Source organism: Heteronotia binoei, chromosome 6 (assembly GCF_032191835.1).
Source record: "Heteronotia binoei isolate CCM8104 ecotype False Entrance Well chromosome 6, APGP_CSIRO_Hbin_v1, whole genome shotgun sequence".
Taxonomy (NCBI): Eukaryota; Metazoa; Chordata; class Lepidosauria; order Squamata; family Gekkonidae; genus Heteronotia; species Heteronotia binoei.
The window spans coordinates 114990807-115014643 of record NC_083228.1 but is presented as its reverse complement, the minus strand read 5'-3'; the positions used below and the strand labels follow the sequence as shown (position 1 = coordinate 115014643).

At 43.1% G+C, this 23837-nt stretch overlaps 1 protein-coding gene across 3 annotated transcripts in view; it reads right to left on the bottom strand.

Moving 5' to 3' along the window:
- Positions 1-23837, bottom strand: part of SCHIP1 (schwannomin interacting protein 1) — a 621980-nt gene that overhangs the window by 181008 nt on the left and 417135 nt on the right. The window contains exon 1 of one of the 3 annotated variants that reach the window (XM_060242399.1): positions 21654-22034. The exons of the other annotated variants lie outside the window; for them this stretch is intronic. Within the exon in view, the coding sequence (XP_060098382.1) occupies positions 21654-21659 (6 nt within the window). The 5' untranslated portion in view covers positions 21660-22034. Of the gene's footprint in view, positions 1-21653; positions 22035-23837 lie in introns of those variants that run through there. 3 annotated transcript variants of the gene reach the window in all.

Sequence of the window (23837 nt, the reverse complement as noted above, 5' to 3'; positions counted from 1 at the left end):
TATTATCAAGTTGTCTGGCTGGGAAGTGCATTTTTACAACCCTTCTGCCTGCATCAGCACCATTTTTCTGCACCTCGCAGTCACTGTTTTCCTCGCTACACTACCAGAGGTCTTTTAAATATTCGTAATTGCTATAGTACTATAATGCTCAAGTAATTGCCTTAAAAGTCTTCCAATGGAGCGTCAGGGGAAAAGATGTCTGCAGGGGACTGGTGACCAGAAAGCGAGCATAAAATTCCCATGTGGATACCTTGTTGCTGGTGCGCATGACTCTGCATTTGAACCGACAATGAGACCAACATTGAGAATCCTTCCTGACCATGTGGAAGCAGCCAAAAGTAGATTCTTGCCTAACTCAACCCTTTTAAACGACCCTTTATGAAAACTGCCCAATTGTACACATGCAGAATAGCAAGAATTTTTACATGACCAAGTATCCAGTGGTTTAACACAAGGACAACCCCCCCACTTGTTCCATTAGGCAAGGAAAGGTATGTAGCAGCCAAACTAATAAACTCTTGGGTTTGCTATATAGAATATTTTTCTCCTGTTCTCCATTGCAACAGGTTGCTTCACACCAGGGATTTTTTTTGACACCTTTTATTTTTGCAGTGTGTCTTCTGTATCACAAACAGTGCACAGGGTATCAGCTTTTAAGTTGCTGCATGCAAATGTCTCCAGAAGATGTTATTTAAAAGTGTGACATTTCTAAATCACAGTTAATTTCTAAGCAGAAGGAGGAGGAAGCAGCTGGCCCCAATGAAACCTTTCTGGGCCATGAGTCTTGTTGTGACCTCAAAATTGGGGGCAAGAGAAGAAGCAGTTCAAAAGCTGTCCATACCTCTGAGCGGTTGAAAATGAGTCCTGCTGTGTAGTCTTATCTTGACAGTTACCTGTAACGCTGTCCAAGAATCTGTGAGCTTGAAGTGGTGGGAGGGAGAGAGGGAGGGAGAGAATGACCTGGTCACTTCAGAGAAGAGAAGAGACACTGCTGTTTTTTACAGATGATTATAAGATGCACCAGGCAGTGAATGTATAAGGGCCATTTGATTTGCCAGGGCTTTTAATGGAATATAAAGACACATACCTCTTTTAGGGAGAAGGGATTATTTGAAGGTTTTAGTTAGTAACTTTTAAATTTTTAATTATGATTTTAAGTTTCAGGAAAGGCAGGATATAAATATTTTAATAAATGATAAATTTAAGAATGCAAGTTGAGGCCACCAAGATCAGATCCAGAGTCCATCTAGCCAGCATCCTGTTTCCAACAGTGACCCACCAGATTCTTCTAAACAGGCCAGAAACACAGAACAATCAGTTATTCAATCCTGATTTACCTGCTCTGAACATGGAGGTGGCATGCAGGGGCAGTCTTAGCCAAGAGGTGTCTGGGGCAGCTGCCCTGGGCCCAGGGTTGGGCAAGCCCCTGACCGCCCATGGCCCCACATCCCAAGAAGGGGAAAAGAAGAGGAAGAGCTAGTGGCTGTGCAGTCTGCTCACCCCTTTCAGGGCTCAGGCAGCAGCTGGATGACTCAGTGGCCACCTGCCACCTTTGAGAGCCAAGTGGTTAAGTGTGCGGACTCTTAACTGGGAGAACTGGGTTTGATCCCCCACTCCTGCTGGAATGGCCTTGGGTCAGCCACAGCTCTGGCAGAGGTTATCCTTTAAAAGGCAGCTGCTGTGAGAGTCCTCTCAGCCCCACCGACCTCACGGGGTGTCTGTTGTGGGGGAGGAAGATAAAAGAGATTGTGAGCCACTCTGAGATTCAGAGTGGAGGGCACGATATAAATCCACTATCTTCTTCTTTGGGGCCCACAGCTCTGCCCTCTCCTGATGGAGGGAGAACAAAGAGGCAGAGTTGGCAGGTGCACAGTCCACCCACCCTCTTTGAGGCCTGGGCGACAGTTGCTTGCTCCACATGGCTGCCTGCCACCAAAGGGGCTCTGACTACTGTCAACCGGCTTGGCAGTGTCTCCCCCTCAAGGGCTCAAGCAGCAGCTGGACAATGCGGTGTCCAGCCACCCCTTCAGTGGTCTGGGCAGCAGCTGACTTGAGGCTGCCGCGCACACCAGCTCACTTTGCTCAGGGTGAATGCCACCCCTTGCTTGAGCCTGGGGTTGCTTGGGAGAAGGATGTGGCCAGGAAGACAGGGAATAATTCTGGGGTCTTCTCTTGGACTTTTGTCTGGGGTCCAAGAATCACTTACACCACTGCTGTTGGTATGAAGTTATCCTGGCTAATGGGCATTAATAGATCTCTCTGCCATATATTTAATTGCTAGTACACAACTTCCCTGCAATTCCTCTCAAAAAACTCTTTATCATATCACATTTTTAAAAAAATAAAGAACAGCCACTTGTCTAAAAGAGTACTTTGGATCCTGGCTACATTTGCATTTTTCTTTTGTACATGGTGAGGGTATTTGTGGGCAACCACCTTCCTCAAGTTAGAACCCAGGGGGAGTGGTATATCCAGTAAAACAATTAACAGTTAGGGTTGCTGACCTCTAGGTGGGGACTGGAGATCTCCCCATATGACAGCTGATCTCCAGACAACAGAGATCAGTTTCCCTGGAGAAAACAGCTGCTTTGAAGGGTGGACTGTATGACATTGCAACCTGTTGAGGTCCCTCCCCACCCCAAACCCTACCCTCCCTAAGCTGTACCTCCCAAAATCTTCACAATCTCCCACCTAGAGTTCGCAACTCTATTAATGATTGGGGTCAGTATCTGATAGGACTTGGACATACCCACTTCCTTTCTTGTACTAGAAGATCCATCCACCATATCATGAAGCTTAGGAAGGAGAGGGACTTATGCTTTTCATGAAATATTGCCCCAGAAACCCAGTTCTTTCAATCCTGGCCTAAATATGTAGCAGTATCACAACTCTGAGCAGAAGGGGCGTAGTCAGGAAATTCTGGGTGGTGAGGCATTGGGAAATCCAGGGTGGTAGTGGGAGAGAAGACTATTGGAGAGGTGTGGGCTTGCTGGGTTTTCTTCCTACTTCAGCAGCTGAAGTTGGCTGCAGAAGCAGGAAGAAGACTTCCCACTGCCTCTCTGACTGTCTGAGAGGTGCAGGCTCACTGGGTTTTCTTCCTGCTTCTGCAGTCTTCACCAAAAAGGTCTGCCCCCTGCCTCTCCAACTGCTGGAGAGGCACGGGCTGGTTGGGTATTCTTCCTGAATGCTCAGAGATGAAGCATACAGTAGGACTTGTGGGGCATGGGTGCTAAATTAGGAGGCATGGCCCCACGATGCCCCATCACAGCTGAGCAGGGCGACACCCTTCTAAGCCCATTGACTTGAACTTAGAAGGGTGTAACACTTCCTAGGGCTGCACTGTCAGTGAGCACCTGATTAGCTGCAAAAGCAGGCGAAATCTGTCCAAGCGAAATACCAAGAGGCGTTATTAGTGAAGTACTGAATACAAGCTATTCATTCTCTAACAGACGTTCTTGGGGTAGCATCTTGAATAAACCAGATCTATCCATTGAAATGCCTTCATAATCAGCATTCAAAGTGCAGCACTTCAATTATATAAGGATCAGTACAAATTTAATCCAGCTCTTGATAGCTTTATCTATTTACTTTACACAGCTGTTGCAAGGCTGAAGCCTCATCTTTCAACAGCTCCTGAACTGCAATGTAGGCGGGTTGAAAATTTTGGAAGGCATGGCCAGAATGTGTGATTTCAACATTTGTATTCCTTTGTAGGAAAATTGTTTCCTATAGATGAGCAGAAGTATGTGTTTTAATAAATGCTCATGGTGAAATATACTGATCTAACTTTGTATTAATGGGTGGGCCGAAGTTGTCATTCATGGCATGTCAGAGCTGTCATTTAAGATATAAGCATGAATGTAAAACATGGCTGGAACAACCTGAAGAGATGAATTCTACAGAAGGACTATTTCTCCCATTACATTTTAAAGGCCTAGATGCACTCTTTGCAAATCACACTCACAACTAAAGATATGTGAAAACACAGGGTGAGAATTGCTATTTGTGCTTCTGTGTATCTGAAGCAAGACACATGTATGGCACAACTCTGGATTTTGTAGCTCAATGCCCAAGGACATAGGAGCACACGTTAATTTTCACATCACCCCTTTCCTTATTTTCTGATATAGGCATCATTCAGTTTTTTGTAAAGTTAACATAAGCTGTGTGGAGTGAGGGGATTTTGAAGTGTATTGGGTGCAGGGAATGACAAGCAAAAATGTAACACCTATCTGCACAACACTTATCTCCACATATTTATTGCATGAAAGACCAGCTGCCTTCTCTATCTTTCCCATTCCTTGAAAGATATATTCATTGGAATGACATCTCTCTGCATATTCACTAGAATGAAATGCATAAGGTCCTACTAGCAATATATCATATAGTGAATACCCACTGAGAAGGAAGGTGCCTTGTTTTTGATTAAAAAGACCACAGTCCCTTTCACATTACCATTCTAAACCGGGTGTTTATCCATTGTTGGCCCAGTTCCAAGTAAAGTGATACAAAGATGCGGTTTTCATACAGAAAGCTTCATCCTATTAATGAGTTATTTCTGAACCACTATGGCTATTTCAAACTATACCACTTTCCCCCACCCCTTTTTGCCACACAATTTTCCTTTCCCTTCTCCACAAATGTTCTAAGTTGAGCACCACAGCACTAAAACAATATAGTTTCTCAAAGGAGTCAATGTAAGGCTGAAGTTCTATATGGGTTTAGTGCACTAACACTCAACTTAGAATGTTCAGGGGGAAAGAGCGAGGAGGTTGTAAGGCAAAAAATGGGTGGGGGAAAGTGGCATTGTAGAAAGTACTACAGACATTTTACACAACAGACTGTTGCAATTCACAAGAGGTGAAAACAGAAGAAAGCAGCTTCCCTGAAAAACTGCCCACTACCACTTTACCAACAGAATGCAAGCAGGTAAATAAAATCTGTTAGCAGCCGGTTGCTAAAACAGTTGTGTCTGAACTGACACAAAAAACTCCTCATTAGCAACCTGCTACTAAAATGGACTAGAAAGGCTGTCTGAAAGGGGCCCATCAGAGAAACCCCAATCAGAGTTACAACCTTTTACATCCAGACTGGGTTAACTATACATAGGCTTGTACTTTTCATGCTTTCCAGACTACAGAAAGGGTTCATATCTTGTATCTCTCATAGGATTCTCAGTATCCTTCCCAAACTATAGTTTCCATGTCAATGAGGATAACAGCTAGATGAAGTAATGGGAGAGCCAGTTTGGTGTCAAGTGTGCGGACTCTTATCTGGGAGAACCAGGTTTGATTCTCCACTCCTCCACTTGCAGCTGCTGGAATGGCTTTGGGTCAGCCATAGCTGTCACAGAGTTGTCCTTGAAAGGGCAGCTTCTGAGAGAACTCTCTCAGCCTCAGCTACCTCACAGGGTGTTTGTTGTGGGGGAAGAAGGTAAAGGAGATTGTGAGCCGCTCTGAGATTCAGAGTGGAGAGCAAGATATAAATCCAATATCATCATCATCTTCTTATCTTGCTGGTATTCAGGGGAAAGGGGGAGGGCTTTTAAACTTGATATTTACCAACACTTCTGCCTGTCACAAACGCACAAAGATTTAGTTGTGATGGCTCACACCTTCTGTTTAGAACAGAGCATGGGAATTGAGGCTGGACTGCAGGGACCAAAAGTGAATGGGAAAAGGAGAGGGGTTGTCACAGAATCCTGCAACATCACTTCTGGTCATATAACTTGAAATATCATGATGTTGGGCAATACTCTAGAAATCTCCCAAATTTCTATGGGAGCAAAAATATAGTTTTGAGAAATCTCTAGAGCATTGTGTGATGTCATGAGATCACATGAGATCACTTATGCAGCTGGCAGTGATGTCATGGCATCATTGATGTCACAGTTCTCTTTCCTTCCAATGCCCTTCAGGGTTGCCAGCCAAGGATTGCCGAGGCTGTCAAGCCTTGATGAGGCTAGTAAAGTGTGTGCCTTATTGTATGAAATTTGAAAATTTTGAAGGCTAGGTAGAGCCAATGTCAGGTGTGTAGTCGTGTTGGTCTGAAGCAATAGAACAAAATTAGAGTCCAGACCTTTAAGGTGTTAGGAGTCCCATGGCACAGAGTGGTAAGCTGCAGTACTACAGTCCAAGTTCTGCTCACGACCTGAGTTCGATCCTGGCAGAAGCTGGGTTCAGGTAACTGGCTCAAGGTTGACTCAGCCATCCATCCTTCCAAGGTCAGTAAAATGACTACCCAGATTGCTGGGGTAAAGTATAGCTGACTGGGGAAGGCAATGACAAACTACCCTGTAAAAAGTTTGCCGAGAAAACATCCTGATGGGACATCACCCCATGGGTCAGTAACGGCCTGCTGCTTGCACAGGGGACTATCTTTATCTTTATTTACTTCTTCACCCAAAGGGTGATTAACATGTGGAATTCACTGCCACAGGAGGTGGTGGCAGCTACAAGCATAGCCAGCTTCAAGAGTGGGTTAGATAAAAATATGGAGCAGAGGTCCATCAGTGGCTATTAGCCACAGTGTATACATATATGTATATGTGTGTGTGTGTATGTATGTGTGTGTATGTATATATATATATATATATAAAAATATTTTGGCCACTGTGTGACAGAGTGTTGGACTGGATGGGCCATTGGCCTGATCCAACATGACTTCTCTTATGTTCTTTAACTTTAGCACCTTTAAGACCAACACACCTTGGATAAAACTTTGTTGGTCTTAAAGATGTCACTGGGATCTACTTTTGTTCTGAAGAAAAGACAGTAAAGAAAATATTTAAGAAAATAGGACCTTGAAAGTCCTGGTTAACAGAGCAGCCAAGAAAAGTATATCTGGTGGATAGAAATGCAATGGAAACAGAAACCTACTTAGGGCTGCCAATCTCCAGGTCCGGATGGGGATTCTCCTGCCTGAGAGGTTCCCAACCCGCCAGCCCACATTGGGCTGGCGGGGGGAACTTCCCCCCATGTTGCTGACACAATGACATCACCCGGAAGTGACATCATCAAAATGGTGGCACCCATGCGGGGCCTCTCTAGGCATTTCCAGGAAAACTCTATTGTTTTCCTGGACGCTTTAGCTATTTGGGAGGTAAAAACTCTATGGTGCATAGGTACCATAGAGTTTTAACCTCCCAAATGGCTAGAGTATCCAGGAAAATCATAGATTTTTCCCGGAAACACCTAGAGCAGCCCTGCATGGGCAGCACCATTTTGATGATGTCACTTCTGGGTGATGTCATCACGGCGCGCACGCTCCATATGTGAGAGAGAGTCCCCCTCTGCGGGAAGCTGGGGACTTGGCAATCTACTGTAGCTAAGCAACAGGTTGGCTTAGGTTGAGTGGGCTAAAGTTAAATCCAGTGAAGACAGAGGTCCTCTGCCTAGGTCACGGCGGTCTGGGTGGGGAAATCCCCTTGCCAGTTTTTGATGGTGCGCCATTAGTACCAGTGCGCAGGGTCAGGAGCCTGGGAGTGCTACTGGAGTCTTCCCTGACAATGGAGGCCCATATAGCAGCCACTGCTAAGTCCGCCTTTTTCCACCTTAAATGGGCGAGGCAGTTGTCTCCCTTCCTGGAGCGCGGTGACCTGGCAACAGTGATCCATGCAATGGTCACCTCGAGACTAGACTACTGTAATGCCCTCTAAATGGGGCTGCCCTTGTACCGAACTCGGAAACTCCAGCTAGTACAGAACGTGGCAGCCAGGCTGCTAGTGGGTCTACCTAGGTGGGAACATGTGCGGCCTAGGCTGCATGAGCTGCACTGGCTGCCTATTGTATACCAAGGCCGTTACAAGGTGCTGGTTATTACCTTTAAAGCCCTATATGGCCGAGGACCTGCCTACCTTAGGGACCATCTCTCTCCATATGTTCCCCAGAGGGCACTGAGATCTAGTTCACAAAATCTACTGAAAATCCCTGGGTCAAAGGAGGCCAAACTGAAAGTAACAAGGGAGCGGGCCTTCTCGATAACAGCACCCCAATGGTGGAACCAGCTGCCAGAGGAGGTGCGGGCCCTGCGGGACCTTAATCAGTTCCGTAGGGCTTGCAAAACCGTCCTTTTCCATCTGGCATATTAAGATGGAACCATCGCATCAATAAGCTATGTTTACATGTATATTAAGAATGTAGCACCATTAATTTATACTGTAATTTAAATTTTAAATTTTAATCTAATCGCTGTTTTTAAGAAATGTATTTTAATGGTTATGTTGTATTTATTGTTATATCATGGTGTGACCCACCATGTCCTGTAAGCCGCCCTGAGCCTGCTTCGGCGGGGAGGGCGGGGTACAAATAAAAATTTATTATTATTATATAATCAACATTTTTATTATATAACCAACAATAATTAGCATGAGTGTTATATTTTTCATATATTATTTTTCTTGGTTTAGTGTATTTTAATATGGAATCTGTTCTATTGTTTAAAACTGTAACAATTCCCTTTCTTAAATTAACCCCTAGATCTAGCACTCCACTAATTCTTGTCACCACAGTATGTTAAAATCTTCTGCGGCATACTCAAGGATACCTTTGGATAAAGAAAAAGAAACTTCAAGAGGTGGAAGTAACAGCACAACATTTCTTAGTTTATACACTGGACAATTGTTAGTTGCCAAGATTCAAACAGACACAAAACCCTGATTTCAGTAGAGGCATATGACAGAATCCACAGTTATGTCCAACAGAACAAAAGAGAGCTTCCAAACAACCACTTAAATGGGAGAATGCGATAAAAGCATCCTGTGGGACTCTTTTTGCCAAATCATTTATTATCTGGTGTTTACAATTTGCTCAGAGCTGCCTGATTCTAAAAGGCTGGACTCCATGAACCAATAATCAGTTAAGTACAGCACTTCCAATGGCATTACGAGAGCTGTAGAAATCAGTGATTAACTACACAACCTGGATAGTTTATACATAAAATCTGAGCACATTGGCTAATCAAATGTCTAGTTGAGGGTTCATGGGGGAATATGAGCATTTAAAACACTCAGAGCCGCTGAGCAAATATTTTTATTATGCTTCCTACGCTTTCCGACAAAAAAGGGGAAGGGTTCATATACGCCCACTATAGCACCAGCAATGTTATAAAATCCCCCTGTCCCCAGTAAGATCCATGGCACAGGCATTCTGTTTTGCTGAACAACAATCAGAGACACTTTACCCAGTCAGGATAGATGTATTTATATCTCCAAAGCAGGATGAAGCTTTAGCAACACAGCCTCTCTTAAAATAACATGGACAGCTGGACCTGAAGAGCTACCACTGTGTTCGGAAAGGCTATTGAACTGACTTCGGCTATCAGATGTACTTGGATTTACAGGGAGGGTGCTGCTTTGAAAGGGGCTGTAAAACTAGCAGTTGGCTAGAAACAAGATAACAGTAGGAGTGGAATGAAGTAATAGGTTAATGTGCTTCTCTCCTCCTTGCCAATCAAAAGCAATTTTTGCAGGACAGGCTCTTGTGGGAACCTGACTGCTCAGATTAGGTTGGTTGGGAACTAGGAGAGGGATTTTCTGGACCCAAGGGATTGTTTCAGTTTTTAATCCTCTTTGTTGCCTTCAGGATATGAGTGGAAAGGCACCCTTCAAGCATTCTAAAGGAAAACAAAGTAACAGCACTTGCAGGACGCTATCTATGTAAGATTTGTATGAATATAATAGATACAAAATTATTTGGGAGAATACCACATGGAAATGTGGCCTGTGATTTTGGTCATACCTGCTGTGCTGCTGTGGCTACTTCCAAGGTCCGGAATTATTGTCAAGGCTTATTTATTGAACTTATATCCTGCCCTCCCCAAACGGGCACAGGGCGGCTAACAACAGTCACAGTTTGATGACAGAGTCACTTATATCAATAAAACATTATTAAAACATTAAAATATTAAAACAATTTAAATACTAAACAATTTAAATAATAAAAGGTGAAGCTTCCAAGTGTGCTTTAGTCCCGGCATCTCTCCTTTTAGAAATTAAACAGAAATGCTCAGCAAAAATAGCCAATTTATCCTTTATAAAATACCCTATACCAAAAGTGCCCTGAAAAACCAAGAAAAAAGGTTGGATCCCATGGAGCATTCACATTACAGTAAATAATGTATTTTATATCTGGATTTTTACTGTCTACAAATAGCAAAAATCTGGATGTAAAACATGTTATTTAATGTAGTGTAAATGTACAATAACAAGATTTTCCACCTTTGCAAATAGAAGAAAGGGACAGCTTTGACCACCCAAAAGGCTGTGCTGGGGATTGTGGGACCTGCATACAAAATACATGTGGGGCAGGGGCTGTAGTAAAGTGGGGAATTGGGTGAATCAAATATCTGGCTGGATCCAACCCAAAATCGCAAGTAACAGTGATGGTGGAAAGTGCCATCAAGTCACGGTTGACTTATAGTGACCCCATAGGGTTTTCAAAGCAAGAGATGTTCAGAGGTGGTTTGCTATTGTCTGCCTTTGTGTCACAATCCTGGACTTCCTTGGGGGTCTCCCATCCAAATACTAGCCTCCACTTAGTTTCTGAGATCTGATAAGACTGGGCTAGCCTGGGCCACCCAGATCAGGGAAACACATAGTAGCATCCCTTAAATAACACATCATAATCTAATACATACACTAAAACAATGTTGGCACGCACACACACACATATGGAGGATGGGAGAGAGACACTCTGGTTACAGGATAGGAGCTACAATTTAATATTCAGTCAATACTTTGCCTGAATAATATATCTAACACCACTTACTTACTAGATGCCTGATCAGCAAGACTTGTATGCATGAAGAAAAAAAAAAAAGCCAATTGCCTCAGGGGGGTATAATCTTATCTCAAAGCCAAGGAATTTATGCACGTAACTCCAGCAGATCCCAGTGAGGATATATCCCACAGGCTTTTCTGAAAGTGCATCAAGGATACAACAGAAAATTATCACTCTCAGACATAATTGCTAACCCCCACCTGTATAAATGATGTAGCTTCCTAAATTTGCTCCAAATGTGGAAGCCACTATACATATGAACGTATGAAGCTGCCTTATACTGAATCAGACCCTCGGTCCATCAGCCAGTATTGTCTGCTCAGACTGGCAGCAGCTCTCCAGGGTCACAAGCAGAGATTTTTCACGCCTACTTGCCTGGACCCTTTTCAGTTGGAGATGCCAGGGATTGAAGCTTGGACCTTCTGCTTACCAAGCAGATGCTCTACCACTGAGCCACCATCCCTCCCCACAAATACAAAGGAAATACATACAAACAAAATCAATATATGCAGGGCCGGCCCTAGACTGTCTGGCACCGTAGGCAAGGCTAACTTCTGGTGCCCCCCCACTGCACTGATAACATCACTGAGTCACATGGGGGCACCCAATTTGGCGCCTCCGGAAGGCCAGCACCCTAGGCAATCACCTAGTTTGCCTAATGGCAGGGCCGGCCCTGAATATATGTTATTCTCAGTGTGGCCAATTTTTGTAGATACATCAATCTGGAGCCTTGGGCTCCCTGAAGAGGTGAGAAGGGCCCCCTCCTCTGAGATCTTCTTGACGTGTTGCAAGGCCTGCCTCTTTGCCAGAGCTTTTGAGAGGGTTTGAACAGCAGGCACTTTTTTAAGGAGAGAAAGGGAAGGTATTTTGACTTTATATTATCTTTGGTTCCAACCAGGGATGTTTTAATTATTATAGTAAGCTTGGGATATCAAAGCAAGGTGGGATAGCAATATTTAAATAAAGAAATAATTAAAAATACAGTTCTTTCTACAGACCTAAAAAAGTCCCAGGTTTGCAGAAAAACCTGAAATCTAAAAAAAACACAAAACATTGAGAGGGGTTAGTGCTTGTAGTTTCAAGAAACAGATGCTGTCAGTGGCTGTTGCTAGGCAACCATAACAGTATTGTCAATAAAAGGCAGGAGGAGGGGGCAAAGACCTTTCAAGGGCTATTTTAGCCTTTGAGGAGGTCTCATTGGGACCATGTCTGGCAGCAACTTCAAGGTAACTTGTTACCACTCGAGGTGCCTGACTCACCTGGGCCTAGCTGCCTGCTACCATGCAACAGCAGCCACCCTACAAAAGCTAACTTCTGGTGCTTCAAACTAGGATCTGGGAAACCCAGGTTCAAATCACCACTCTGCTGTGGAAGCTCACTGGGTTACCTTGAGCCAATCACACAGTCTCTTCCTAACATACTTCACGGGGTTGTTGGGAGGATAAAATGGAGGAGAGGATAATGATTCTTTCTTTCTTTCTTTAGATTTATATTCCATCCTTTCCCATAGCGGGCTCAGGGTGGATTACAAACATAATAAATAACAGTTAAAACCCAACAATGAAATAATAAAACAATCAAAAACAGGCACAACAACATAAAGTATAACATAGGTGGTGTGGGCCCATTTGCAGATTAAAACATAGAGATCAGCCTGAACATAATAATACAGATGGTAAATTGATAAGTCATTGTAGGGGAGGGCAAATAGATGGTATAAGCAGTGTGTTAAATATGTCTGCTTGCCTCAACCAATACAATAAATATAGCATAGATGGGGGTAGTTAAAAGGTAAGTTGGTGGATGAATGAGAAGAAGAAAGGGGAAGGGGAGGTGATATGGGGATACAGAAGACAATATGGGACAGGAGAAGGAAAAGGGGATACAAAGGAAAGTGAGGTGACTTCTGCAAGTCTATATAGGTTCTCTATGGATCAACTGGGACCAGCCCACTGCTGGCACCACACAATTGGGCCTGACCTGAGTGCTACCATTGTGCAACTTGGCCCAGCCCAATGGCCAACACTGCACAAATTGACCAGACTTTTCCCAGGGGAAGAGGAAAGGAGGGAAGACAGGGGAGATCTGTAGGTTGGTTTGTAGGAGGAAAGAAAAGAAGAAGGAAAGGGAGAGATACTATGAACACTTTCAGGGAAGGAAAAGCAGATATAGTAGAGAAGAGGAAAAATTAAATGCTCCCTGCAAGATCTTGTGGGGCCCTGCTTGTCGACATATCTATTTCTCAGTGTGGCCCCATCTGTGGATACTTACATCCAGAGACTGGGACCATGAACAAACAAGCCAGATTGGGAGAAAAATGCTCAAGGTATGCAGGAAAATCTGAAAAAAATTATATATTGGGAGTTTAACCCCTCCCCTCAAAAGTATTGAAGCAGCCTAAAGAGATTTACTAAATGTGACATTATATGAAAGAGAAGTAATTTTGTGAGGTTTTAAAATAAAATTCCAGTTTGCAAGGAAACTCTCTTTGCTTTGGGGCTATGTGGCAGGACAGCAAGCAACACACTACATACAGTGACCACTCTCATACCTTTATTGGCACTGGAAGGATAAAAAGACAGTCAACACAACAGTCCCTGTCTTTTCCCTTCCATAGCTAACAAGAGCCTTGGAGATTAGTTGTTTTGATCATAAAACCCCTTGGGGTGGGTAGCGGTAAACCCCTTCTCTACCACTACCCCATTACCTTTATCTTCACAGCTGCAATTGCTACTGGAAAGGTCTGATCCCAGAGCTTCCAGCATCTCAGCTGGTTTAGTCTTTAGAGACAAGGAACTTGAAAATAGGGTTGCAAGCTCTGGGTTGGGAACTACCTGGATTTTTTTTTTGTGTGTGTGTGTGTGGGGGGGTAGAAATAGAACCTCAGGAGGATGAGGTTTGGGGAAGAGAGGGGTTTCAATGGGGTATAATGCCATAAAATCTACCTTCCAAAGTGGCTATTTTCTCCAGATGAACTGGTCTCTGTCATCTAGAGATCAATTGTAATTGCAGGAGATCTCCAGCCACTTCCTGGAGACTGGCAACCCAAATTAAAAATAGTAGCAAGGCCATTAACCTATGAGCTGTAAAGCTTCAAGTGAGTGAAATCCGGCAGAAAGCTAACTAGTTATTCCTGGAACAAAGCTGTAGTCCAGCGGCACCTAAGACCAACAAAGTTTTATTCAAGGTATCAGCTTTCGTGTGTAAGCTCACTTCTTCAGATACTTTAGGCATCTGAAGAAGTGTGTTTGCACATGAAAGTTGATACCTTGAATAAAACTTTGTTGGTTTTAAAGATGCCACTGGACTCCAACTTTCTTCTGATGCTTCAGACCAACCTGGCTGCCCACCTGAATCTAGTTATTCCCAGGTGTGAATTGGCCTAGTGCAGTGCCATATGAGTCACCAAACCCAGAGAAAACTTCCAGTTCAGTTAATAAGGTGATCAGAAGCATGTAGAGAACATGAAGATCAAATGGACTGCTGATGTTATTTCAAGTGGAACTGCTGAATTGGGAGGGGTAGTTAGGCAGCAGGAAACTGGGACAGAGGCCAAGAACAACGCTGGTTGGCTTCAAAATTTCTAGGGCTTGGAAATGGCAAAAAAACATTTTTGTTGTGGTCCCATGAAGCTTGACAGTAATCCTCAGAGAAATCTAGTACAATTAGCTTCTTGACACCAGCACTTTGAAGAAGAAAAAATCCTACTGTACAATTTCATAGTCTATGTAAGGTGCCAAAAGACCCAAACAAATAAGAAACATACTTGCTAATAACAATAATAGAATCAAGCAGGGCTTTTTTTTGTAGCAGGAACTTCTTTGCATATTAGGCCACACACCTCTGATGTAGCTAGCCAATCCTCCAAGAGCTTACAGGGCTCTCCTTATAAGCCCTATAGTAAGCTCTTGGAGAATTTGCTTAATCAGGGGTGTGTAGCCTAATATGCAAAGGAGTTCATGTTACAAAAAAAGCCCTGGAATCAAGAACATAATAGTGTTTAAACTGTGTTTAAGAGAAATTAATGTGTTAGAAGATTGGACTTGATCTATATTATGATAATAATTGAATGCATTGTTAGTGTTATGTATGAGCTGCTTTGACATTGTAATTGTAGAAGGGCATGTCTATGTGTATGTGTATCCTGTTTACTGTTTTCTTTTTTCTTTATTTCTGTGTTCTTTAAAACAAAAATAAAAATCTTTGAGATGAAAGAAGAAACATACTTGCTAACTGCAGCAAGATGTACACCAATAACAGATATAAAACACAAGTATTCAATGTGATTGTATTTTATTATTACATAAATAGTGCAGTGGTTAGAGGGTCAGACTAGGATATCAGAGTCCCAGTTTTGCATTCCCATTCAGCCATGGAAGCTTGCTGGATGACCTTTGCCAGGTGCCAACTAGGGTTGCCAGACCCCCGGTCCAGCCAGGAGATCCCCCAGTCTGGGGGGCTCCAATCTGCCACCCCTTAGATGGGGAAACCCCATCCCCAAACAGAGATGTCATTGCACAACTTGGAACTTTTTCAGCATAGCATCCAGTGCCTCTCCTCAAAACACCCCCCCCAGTTTCAAAAAGATTGGACAAGGGGGTCCAATTCTATGAAGCCCAAAAGAAGGTGCTTCCATTATTTCCAATGAAGGGAAGACATTTAAAAGGAGCATGGTCCCTTTAAATGTGATTGCCAGAATTTCCTTAGGAGTTCAATTGTGCTTTTCACAACCTTGCTCCTGGCTCCATCCCCAAAGCCTCCTGGCTCCACTCCCAAAGTCTCCAGATGTTTCTTGAGTTGGACTTGGCAACCCTAGGAGAGCACCACATTTTCAGGAGCGTGGAAAAAGCTTCCAAGTAAAGAGGTGGACATTTGAAATGGCATATCAACAGCTGTCAGCTATGTTCAGAAGCAGTGTACTTCTAAGTATCGGTTAAGCTTCTCATGAGCTCTAGGCTGACCACTGCTGTAAACAGGATACAGGGCTAGATGATATTGCAAGGCTGCTAGTCCCTGAACACAACCAATTCCCTGATTGTCTTCTAAAGGGAGAGAGCCAGTTTGGTGTAGTGGTTAAGTGTGTGGACTGGAGAACCAGGTTTGATTCCCCACTCCTCCACCTGCAGCTGATGGAATGGCCGTGGGTTAGCCATAAACTATCGCAGGAGTTGTCCTTGAAAGGGCAGCTGCTGTGAGAGCCCTCTCAGCCCCCCACACCTCACAGAGTGTCTGTTGTTGGGGGAGAAGATATAGGAGATTGTAAACTGCTCTGAGTCTCTGATTCAGAGAGAAGGGTGGGTATAAATCTGCATTCCTCCTCCTCCTCTTCTTCTTTCCAGAAAGCAATTGGCAATTATTTTCCTTTTGTTGTACCTCATCATAAAGAATCATAAATCTCTTATTTTCTTTTTTAAAAATTACTTTTTGTCAAAAAGATTGTGGTTTACATTATTTTGAACTGCAGTGTGCTGTCAGGTTTTGAACAAACAAAAGAGTCCAGAATGAAAAGGGAACAGATTTTGAAAACTGGCCTTTTCTTACTGTATAGTAGGCAGCTATCACTGTCACTCTGTGTCTCTGTCCTTGATAATCTGATCTAGGGAAATGAAAAGGAACATCATGTATGGAATATGTGATGCGTTTGAGTGCTTTTCTGTCTATGAAGTGTAAAAAACCCCCCACTCCCTGCGTTGTTAGCTATCAAATCTGTGTCTGGGATTTTCACATAATCTCCCTCTAAACATAACTCATGATCAATACTCCCTGTAAACTGTGGAGTTTTGTGAGCAAAAATTCTACTTTGTGAGTTCCTGGCATTAAAGTTGTGAACTACTGCATAAATTAGTTGTAGGTCAGTCAGTCAAAAATTTATTGGCCATTACAAAACAAAGCAGAACCCAAACAACAAAGTTTCAAATTAACACCTTAAAAGCTCCCCAGAAAGGCCAACCTCAAGAAGTTACAGCATTTGAAATTACTCTTGCTCTTATCTTCTTAGCTGCAAGGGCAAACAAAGAGACTCTATAGTTTGCTGTGGGGCCATCCTTCCTGAGCTAAGACAAAAATATGTGAGCCAAAGACTAAAAAAACTGCGAGGTAGCTCACACTACTTCAGCTTAGAGGGAACACTGCTCATGATCAGTCCAAATATTATGTAATATTGCTTAAAGAGCAGTCTTCATATAATTGTATGAGAGGGCAATGTTTACTTGAATTCTTTTTTTATAAGATGTAATAGTAAAGTTAGATTACTGTAATGCATTTTATGTGGGACTGCCTTTAAAAAAATGTTCAAAAAACCAACTGGTCCCAAATGCAGCAATCTGGTTATTGTCCTGGGTTGAAGTCAGGAATCATATCACCCCTGCAGAAAGATCTGCAATGACTACCTTTTTGTTTCCACACAGAAAATCTGTTTCTTCTGAAAGTAGCAACGTGTGCATTTTCTACCCTGGTGCATACTTCCAAGGCCATGGACTAATCTAGTGCATGTAGGGTTTCTGGGGAGGGGGGTTTGCACAAAATGGAAGAGAGTACACCCATGGAATCCAGGACTCTTCATCTCCACAAATTCCACGATGTTGATGTCTTCAGTACTTTGACACATTGACTGTGAACCTGGGAGATACCCCTTGGGGTTCATATGAACCCTTGAAGAACTGAGATCTAGTTTGAAGGCTGAGTTGTGGGCACCACCTTCCTTAACGGAATAGGGTTGCTCTGGGTTGGGAAATACCTGAAGATCTTGAGGGTGGAGCCTGGGAAGGGTGGGGTTTGGGGAAGTGAGGGACCGCAGCAGGTTATAATGTCATAGAGTCCACTATCCAAAACAGCCATTTTCTCCAGGGGAACTGATCTTGATTGTCTGGAGATCAATTGCAATGGCAGGAGATCTCCAGGAGGATGGGAACCCTAGGTGCATGTGCCCCCAAACTTGAATATATGCATGTGTGCTTAGGGTTGCCACATCCAGATTGGAAAATTCCTGGTGATTTGTAGGTAGAGACTGGAAAGGGAGATTAGCAGGAATGTGATGCCATACAGTCCATGCTCCAAAGCAGCCCCTTTCTCCAGGAGATCTGATCTATGTCTCCAGAAGTTCAGTTGTAATTGCAGGAGATCTCTAAGCCCCACCTGGCTGTTGGCAATGCAAATGTTGCCCTTTTCAGAAGAACTCTGATTGCTCTTATGGGTTAGGGTCACATGTAGCACATTTATCTCATGAATGCAATCAGGATTAAGGACTGAACAGGGCTAACATTTCAAATTTATCCTTACAAGAATTCCAGCAGCCCTGTAAAGTAAGCCACTTATATGAATTATTTTGTCTATTTTATATGCTGGTTTCTTTTCTATTGATTGCTCTTAAATTGTTTATGTTTTTGACCTTCCTTCCTTGGGCACTCTTTAGTGGAAAATCTGAGATATAAATATTTTAATTGTCCCCAGGGCGTTTTTTTGAGCAGGAACGCAGTTCTGGCTGGCTTGGCATCAGGGGTGTGGCCTAATATGTAAATAAGTTCCTGCTGGGCCTTTTCTACAAAAAAGCTGTGTGAAACAACAGTGACATCAGGGGTGTGGTCTAATATGCAAGTGAGTTCCTACTGGGCTTTTTCTACAAAAAAGTCCTGATTGTCCCCATTTAGAGATTGGAGGAGGGAGAACACATAAGGGCATGGTGAGTTCCAATCCTAACAGAGGTAACATTTAAACCTGTAGCCTCCCAAATTACAGCTTTTCCTCCTTAACTACTATGCTAAATTCTTTGACCACTGAAAAACTTATTCTGCTCTGGAGTCTTCTTCTGTCTAGCTTCAGAGGTTGACTAGGTATCACATAGAATAATGCAATACAGGGATGAGTGTCGAGCCTTTAAACCATCAGTGAAAACCAAATCTGATAACAAAATCTAATTTTGTAGCCTCATGTTCAAATAGCGATCCGGCAGTCTTACGTTTAAGTGAAGTGACCCTAAACCAGTACTTTTTAATGTGCTGTCTTGTTTAATATCAGATATATGTTGATTTCTTCTCCTGTACTGTGATGGTTGGCATGAAATGCTCTTTGGCATTCTGCATTTGCCAAGGGACTGTCAGCAGACAAGAGAACAAATGGGCGTACATATATACTTCCATTCTTCCTACAGTCATAACATTGCCTTCTGATATCACAGCTACTTCAGGACAATTTTGTCTACAGCTGCAGCCCTTTCACACTAACTGTGCTTCATAGAAATCTCTAGGAGCTAAATCCATGAGATATTACCAGTTGCTCCTTCCGATCAAGTGGTGAAGCTCTGAGTTACAAGCTTTGGGTTCCAACTCTCAGGTGCGTTGGAACAGCCTGGGTGACTATAGCGCGTCTCAAGCTCATGGCTTCTAAAATCTAGCCCAAGTTAAGCAAAGTCCTTTACATTCCATTGATTTTGACGAAATGTTAAAGCACATGCATATAAAGCTATCCCACGGGAATCAGCAAGAACTTATTTGCTTTTTACTTAGACTGATTTGCTTTTTTGACTGGATATACACAGGGGTCGTTTTGCGGAAAAATAGGTGATGGAGCTCATCCAGGGATTGTTATGCTGCTGCACCTACTATTTCAATGGACAAGGTAGGTAGGTGGGGAGGAAAAGGGGGAACCCTCAGAAAGATTCAGGAGCTGTGCTCCTGTGGGCTCTTGCTGAATTTAAGGCCTGGCTATACAAATTCTGTTCTATTGTCCTGCCAGACTACCAAATGCTCTTCCCTTTTGATGTGAATGCACACATACAGAGTACCAGATACAGGCCTGTATACATTTATGTTTTGCAGGACACTGATTTGTAGGGGCATCTTAAGTCAGAAGTGACTTGCTAGCACATAACACAGACACACAAAATAACACCAAACATGCTCATTAATTCTTTCTCCCAGTACAACTGGAAGGAAGAGATCTGTTTGATGTAAAAATCTGTGCGTGTGTGGAATAAACCTGCATGTATCACCAGAGCACAATTGGACGCCAACTTTAGCAAGTGGATTCTACAAGAAGTTTGAAGAGGTTAGTGTTAGAGTTACAGTGAATGGTTTCTACAGGAAAATGACAGGGGGAGAAAGTACGTATGTGAAGCAGAGCTGCCAGTTATAGATCTGGGTTCTAAAAATCAAATAGACGGAGAACATCTAATTATTTCACAAGAACAGTTTGCAACAGCTTCTCCGGCTTGAGAGCTACATAACATCAGTCAGAACAAGACTGATGTTGCCTGCCCAGAAGCTCTGCTTTTCACAAACAAGTGCTGACTGTAGCTGATAACCTGAGAACTGGCACACTGTACAGGCTGAGAGCATGACTTGTGAAATAAATCCTGGATTCGGATCGCATCTCTGTCCTATGTTAGCTCAGCAAGATTCAAATCTGGCAGCATCCGAAAGACCGACAAGATTTCGAGAGGCAAAGCTTTCTTTGTCAGATATAAGTAGTTATGGAGATCAAAGGGAGCTTTGACTCTGGAAAGCTCATACCCTGGAAATCTTGTTGGTCTTTAAGGTGCTCCTGGACCCAAATCTTGCGCTTCTCCTGCAGACCAACACAGCTGCCCACCTGGAAACCAAGTGAGCTCAGTCACTATCAGCTCATATTGCACCTTGCAGAATGGAAGTAATCATGCTGATCTGCTTTACACACAACACAATTCAAGTGAAGGATACTTTCTGGGGCTATCCTCAAAACCTGCCTCTGTTGCTTAAAGAAGGGAGGAGGATCAAATACTTCCCCCTGCCAAATCCTAAGGCAACTGCAATTCTGTGCACAGAATCCAACATCAACTCAGTAGATACACCTTGAGTGACACTTGCCTAGGGAAGATTATTACATGCAAATAAACACACACGTTGGTGCATTTCCTCCCAGAAACTGTGGTTGTGATGTTGCTCATAAAGGAGAAGTCATTCATATATGCACACTCATAACCAACCTATGTGTGCGCAAATATGCCAGAGAGAGAGAAAGAGAGAGAGAGGTCTTATGAAGTATGCCAGAAGGAAGCAAGTGTTTACAGGTATTGTTTCCAATACAAAATAAATCCAATTTAAAGCGTATTATCCAGAATTATTTCAACTACCAAATTCATAGCATAATGAAACACCCCACAGTAAGGTTTGAAAACCAAGGCTGCAAAAGTCTGCAGTACTTAGTACTTAGAAACAGGGGGAGGAACAGATCCAATCAATCCCGTTGAGAAAACCACATTTATGAGTTAGGATTTACCCCTCCCTGCATTATGCATATGTTCTGTTTGTTCTAACTGTGCCTAATTTTCAAATTTTCCCAGCCTAACACTATTTTGCTATACATAATTAGCAATTGCCCTTCTCAATAAGCATAGCTGCAAGTTTCAGCTTTGCTGCCAGTCAAAGTCACTGTGCCTGCATAATTGATTATGAGTAACACAAAATCATAATTTTGCTATTTACTTCCCACTTTGGGGAGTGAAAAAAAAAAGCTATCAGGGTATATTTTTGTACTGGGCCATTTAGGCTCTGGAAACGCTAAAAATAAAATTGCTCTGCTGCTGATTAGGTACCACTGAGATGCAGTTAAAAAAGCAGCGCTAAATCCATAATGCCATACACGAGGCCATGGATTTTAATCCCCCCCCCCCAGTTTTTCAATTCACTGCAGACCCTGAGCTAGAAAAAGCTTTGGATATACTTAAAAACAAAGGTGAGAAAAAGTTCCTTTCCCAGAGACTGCAGGAGCCCACGCGCTCCTCAAACCGTCTGTCTCTTACAATAGCTATTGTCAGTTTAAGGGGGAAATCAAATGATTGTTACTAAAGCCAGAAATGATTTGAAAGCGCTTTTTTCACTTTCCCCCTTTGGCAATACTTACATTCATCTTCTACAAACAGACCGTCTCTTTCAAGCCATTTTGTAAGAAATCCCAGTCATTTGAGTGGCATAAATAAAGTAAGGGTCCTGTTCTCAGCATCGGCTGCCTGGGGTATTGTTCATCGCCTCCCTCCTTCGCCTTTGATAACCATTCCTTCAGGATGTGGAAGTGGAGTTCAAAAATAGACTCCGATTCACTTGGCATCAAACATTCAGACTTCAACTCTTCCCAGCAGCTGTCAGACTCCCACTGAACTCAACCTGGTGCCAATAGATTTCAATTTAATCTTTTCTTGGGAGTGACGAGCGGGTGCTCAGCGTCGCCTGAACTTGCCTTAACCCTCCAGATGGATGGCGATCTCTGAGCCTATGAGAGACTATGAGGTGATCTGTCTTAAAGCCTTGCCTTTTTCATTCATCGACCTTGCAAGGAAAATCCCGGGTCTTCGTTGCATTATTCATGATCCTGCCACTCCCAGCACACATTTTGAATCATTTAATACAGCATGACTTTTTTTTCCATTTCATCTCCCCCTCTCTTTAAAAAAAAAAAATACAGCAAAGTGTGACTTGCATCTTCAAAGGTAGCTCTTATTTTAAGTAAGTGATGTTAACTAGAAGCTTCTCTAAGGTGCGTTTCTCAGTACAGTAAATTTCAACAGAGCTGGTTATTAGAGGGGGAAAAAATAGAAAGTGCTGGGAAATGTTGTTTTGGAGTCTATTTAAGGCAGAGCAGAATGTGTCTGGGAAACCTGAGATCTCACTCCCCCCCCCCCTTTTGCAAAGCTCTCAGATCTCATAAATTCACAAAAATAAAAATGGGACAGTCATACAGAGAGCATACTGCAGACTCCTGGAGTGTCTTGCTAGATTTTATTCACATGTTTCTAATATAAATATATGTTATGAAGTCACCTTTGTAACATCTGTGCATCACTGCCAAGGGTGTTTAGAGCAAGAAAGCAGACAGTTATACAGGAATGGAAGGGGTGGATTGGCAAATTAACCCTCGAGTGAGCTGAGCCAAGTGGCCCCAGATAACCCCCGTAGTGCCTCTGGGGCCACTCAGTTCTGGGAGTGCTCCGAGTGATTCCAAGGCCTGGCCAAAAAGTCCAAAATAGATCCCCAAGATCACTGCCACTCCCCCCCCCCCCAAATCAGTGCTGCACCCAATGTTTCCTCTAAGCTGTGGAGTCTTGTGAGCAAAAATTCTACTTTGTGAGCTACTGGCATTAAAGCTGTGAGCGTGTGATTTGGTCCAAGAAAGTTTCCTGCATCATGCAGGGTGTTGGACTAGATGACCCTGGAGGTCCCTTCCAACTCTATAATTCTATGATTCTCACCTCATGTGAGGCAGCCAGGAGTCACTGTCACCAGTAGAAGTCAGCTGCTTAGGTGGGATCCTTCTGTCAAGGTGGGGCACGGGCTGCAAGCAGTTACCCTCCCTAGAGCAGTTACCAGGGCAGCTGCACCCGTTGCCCATTTTTAAGACTGCCCCTGGCTGTTCCTAGATTGTTATATCCCAGCCTGCCCCTGAGGCAACAGACATGGCAGCATGGCAGTTGGCAATACTTTAGGCTGCATCTCGCAAAGTAAGATTGCACCAGGAAGGCAGATCAGTCCTATAGGACTCTAAATGCCACTTAACAGAGGCAACTGATGGTTTTTATCAGAATTTTGAAGGTGGTGGTGTCACAAAAATGTGTGAGCTTTATTATTATAGAGCTACAAGGTATAGGAAAGAAGAACCCGCATATATTGAAGTGGTACAGCACCATGGAATGGTTTTAATTGTAACTGTATTTCATTGGTTTTTAATTGTAAATATAAATGTCTGAACTGACTGTTAGCCACCCTGAGTCCACTTGTGGAGAGGGTGGGATAAAAAATTAAGGTAATAATAATAAAATAAATAACAAAGGCATCGTTATTTAGCATCTCTGGCAAGTTTTTGCAGTATTCCAAAACCTTATGCTTTGTAGAAATTCGTACACTTCGTAGAAATGACAGAGAGACAAAAGGGAAGTGAGGCAGTGGCTTAGTGGCAGAAAACCTGCTTAGTATGCAGAAGGTCCAGGTTCAATTCCCATCATCCCCAGTTAAAAGGACAAGGTAGCAGGTGACACAAATGGCCTCTGTCTGGGACCCTGGAGAGTCGCTGCCATTTAGAGTACACAATGCTGTT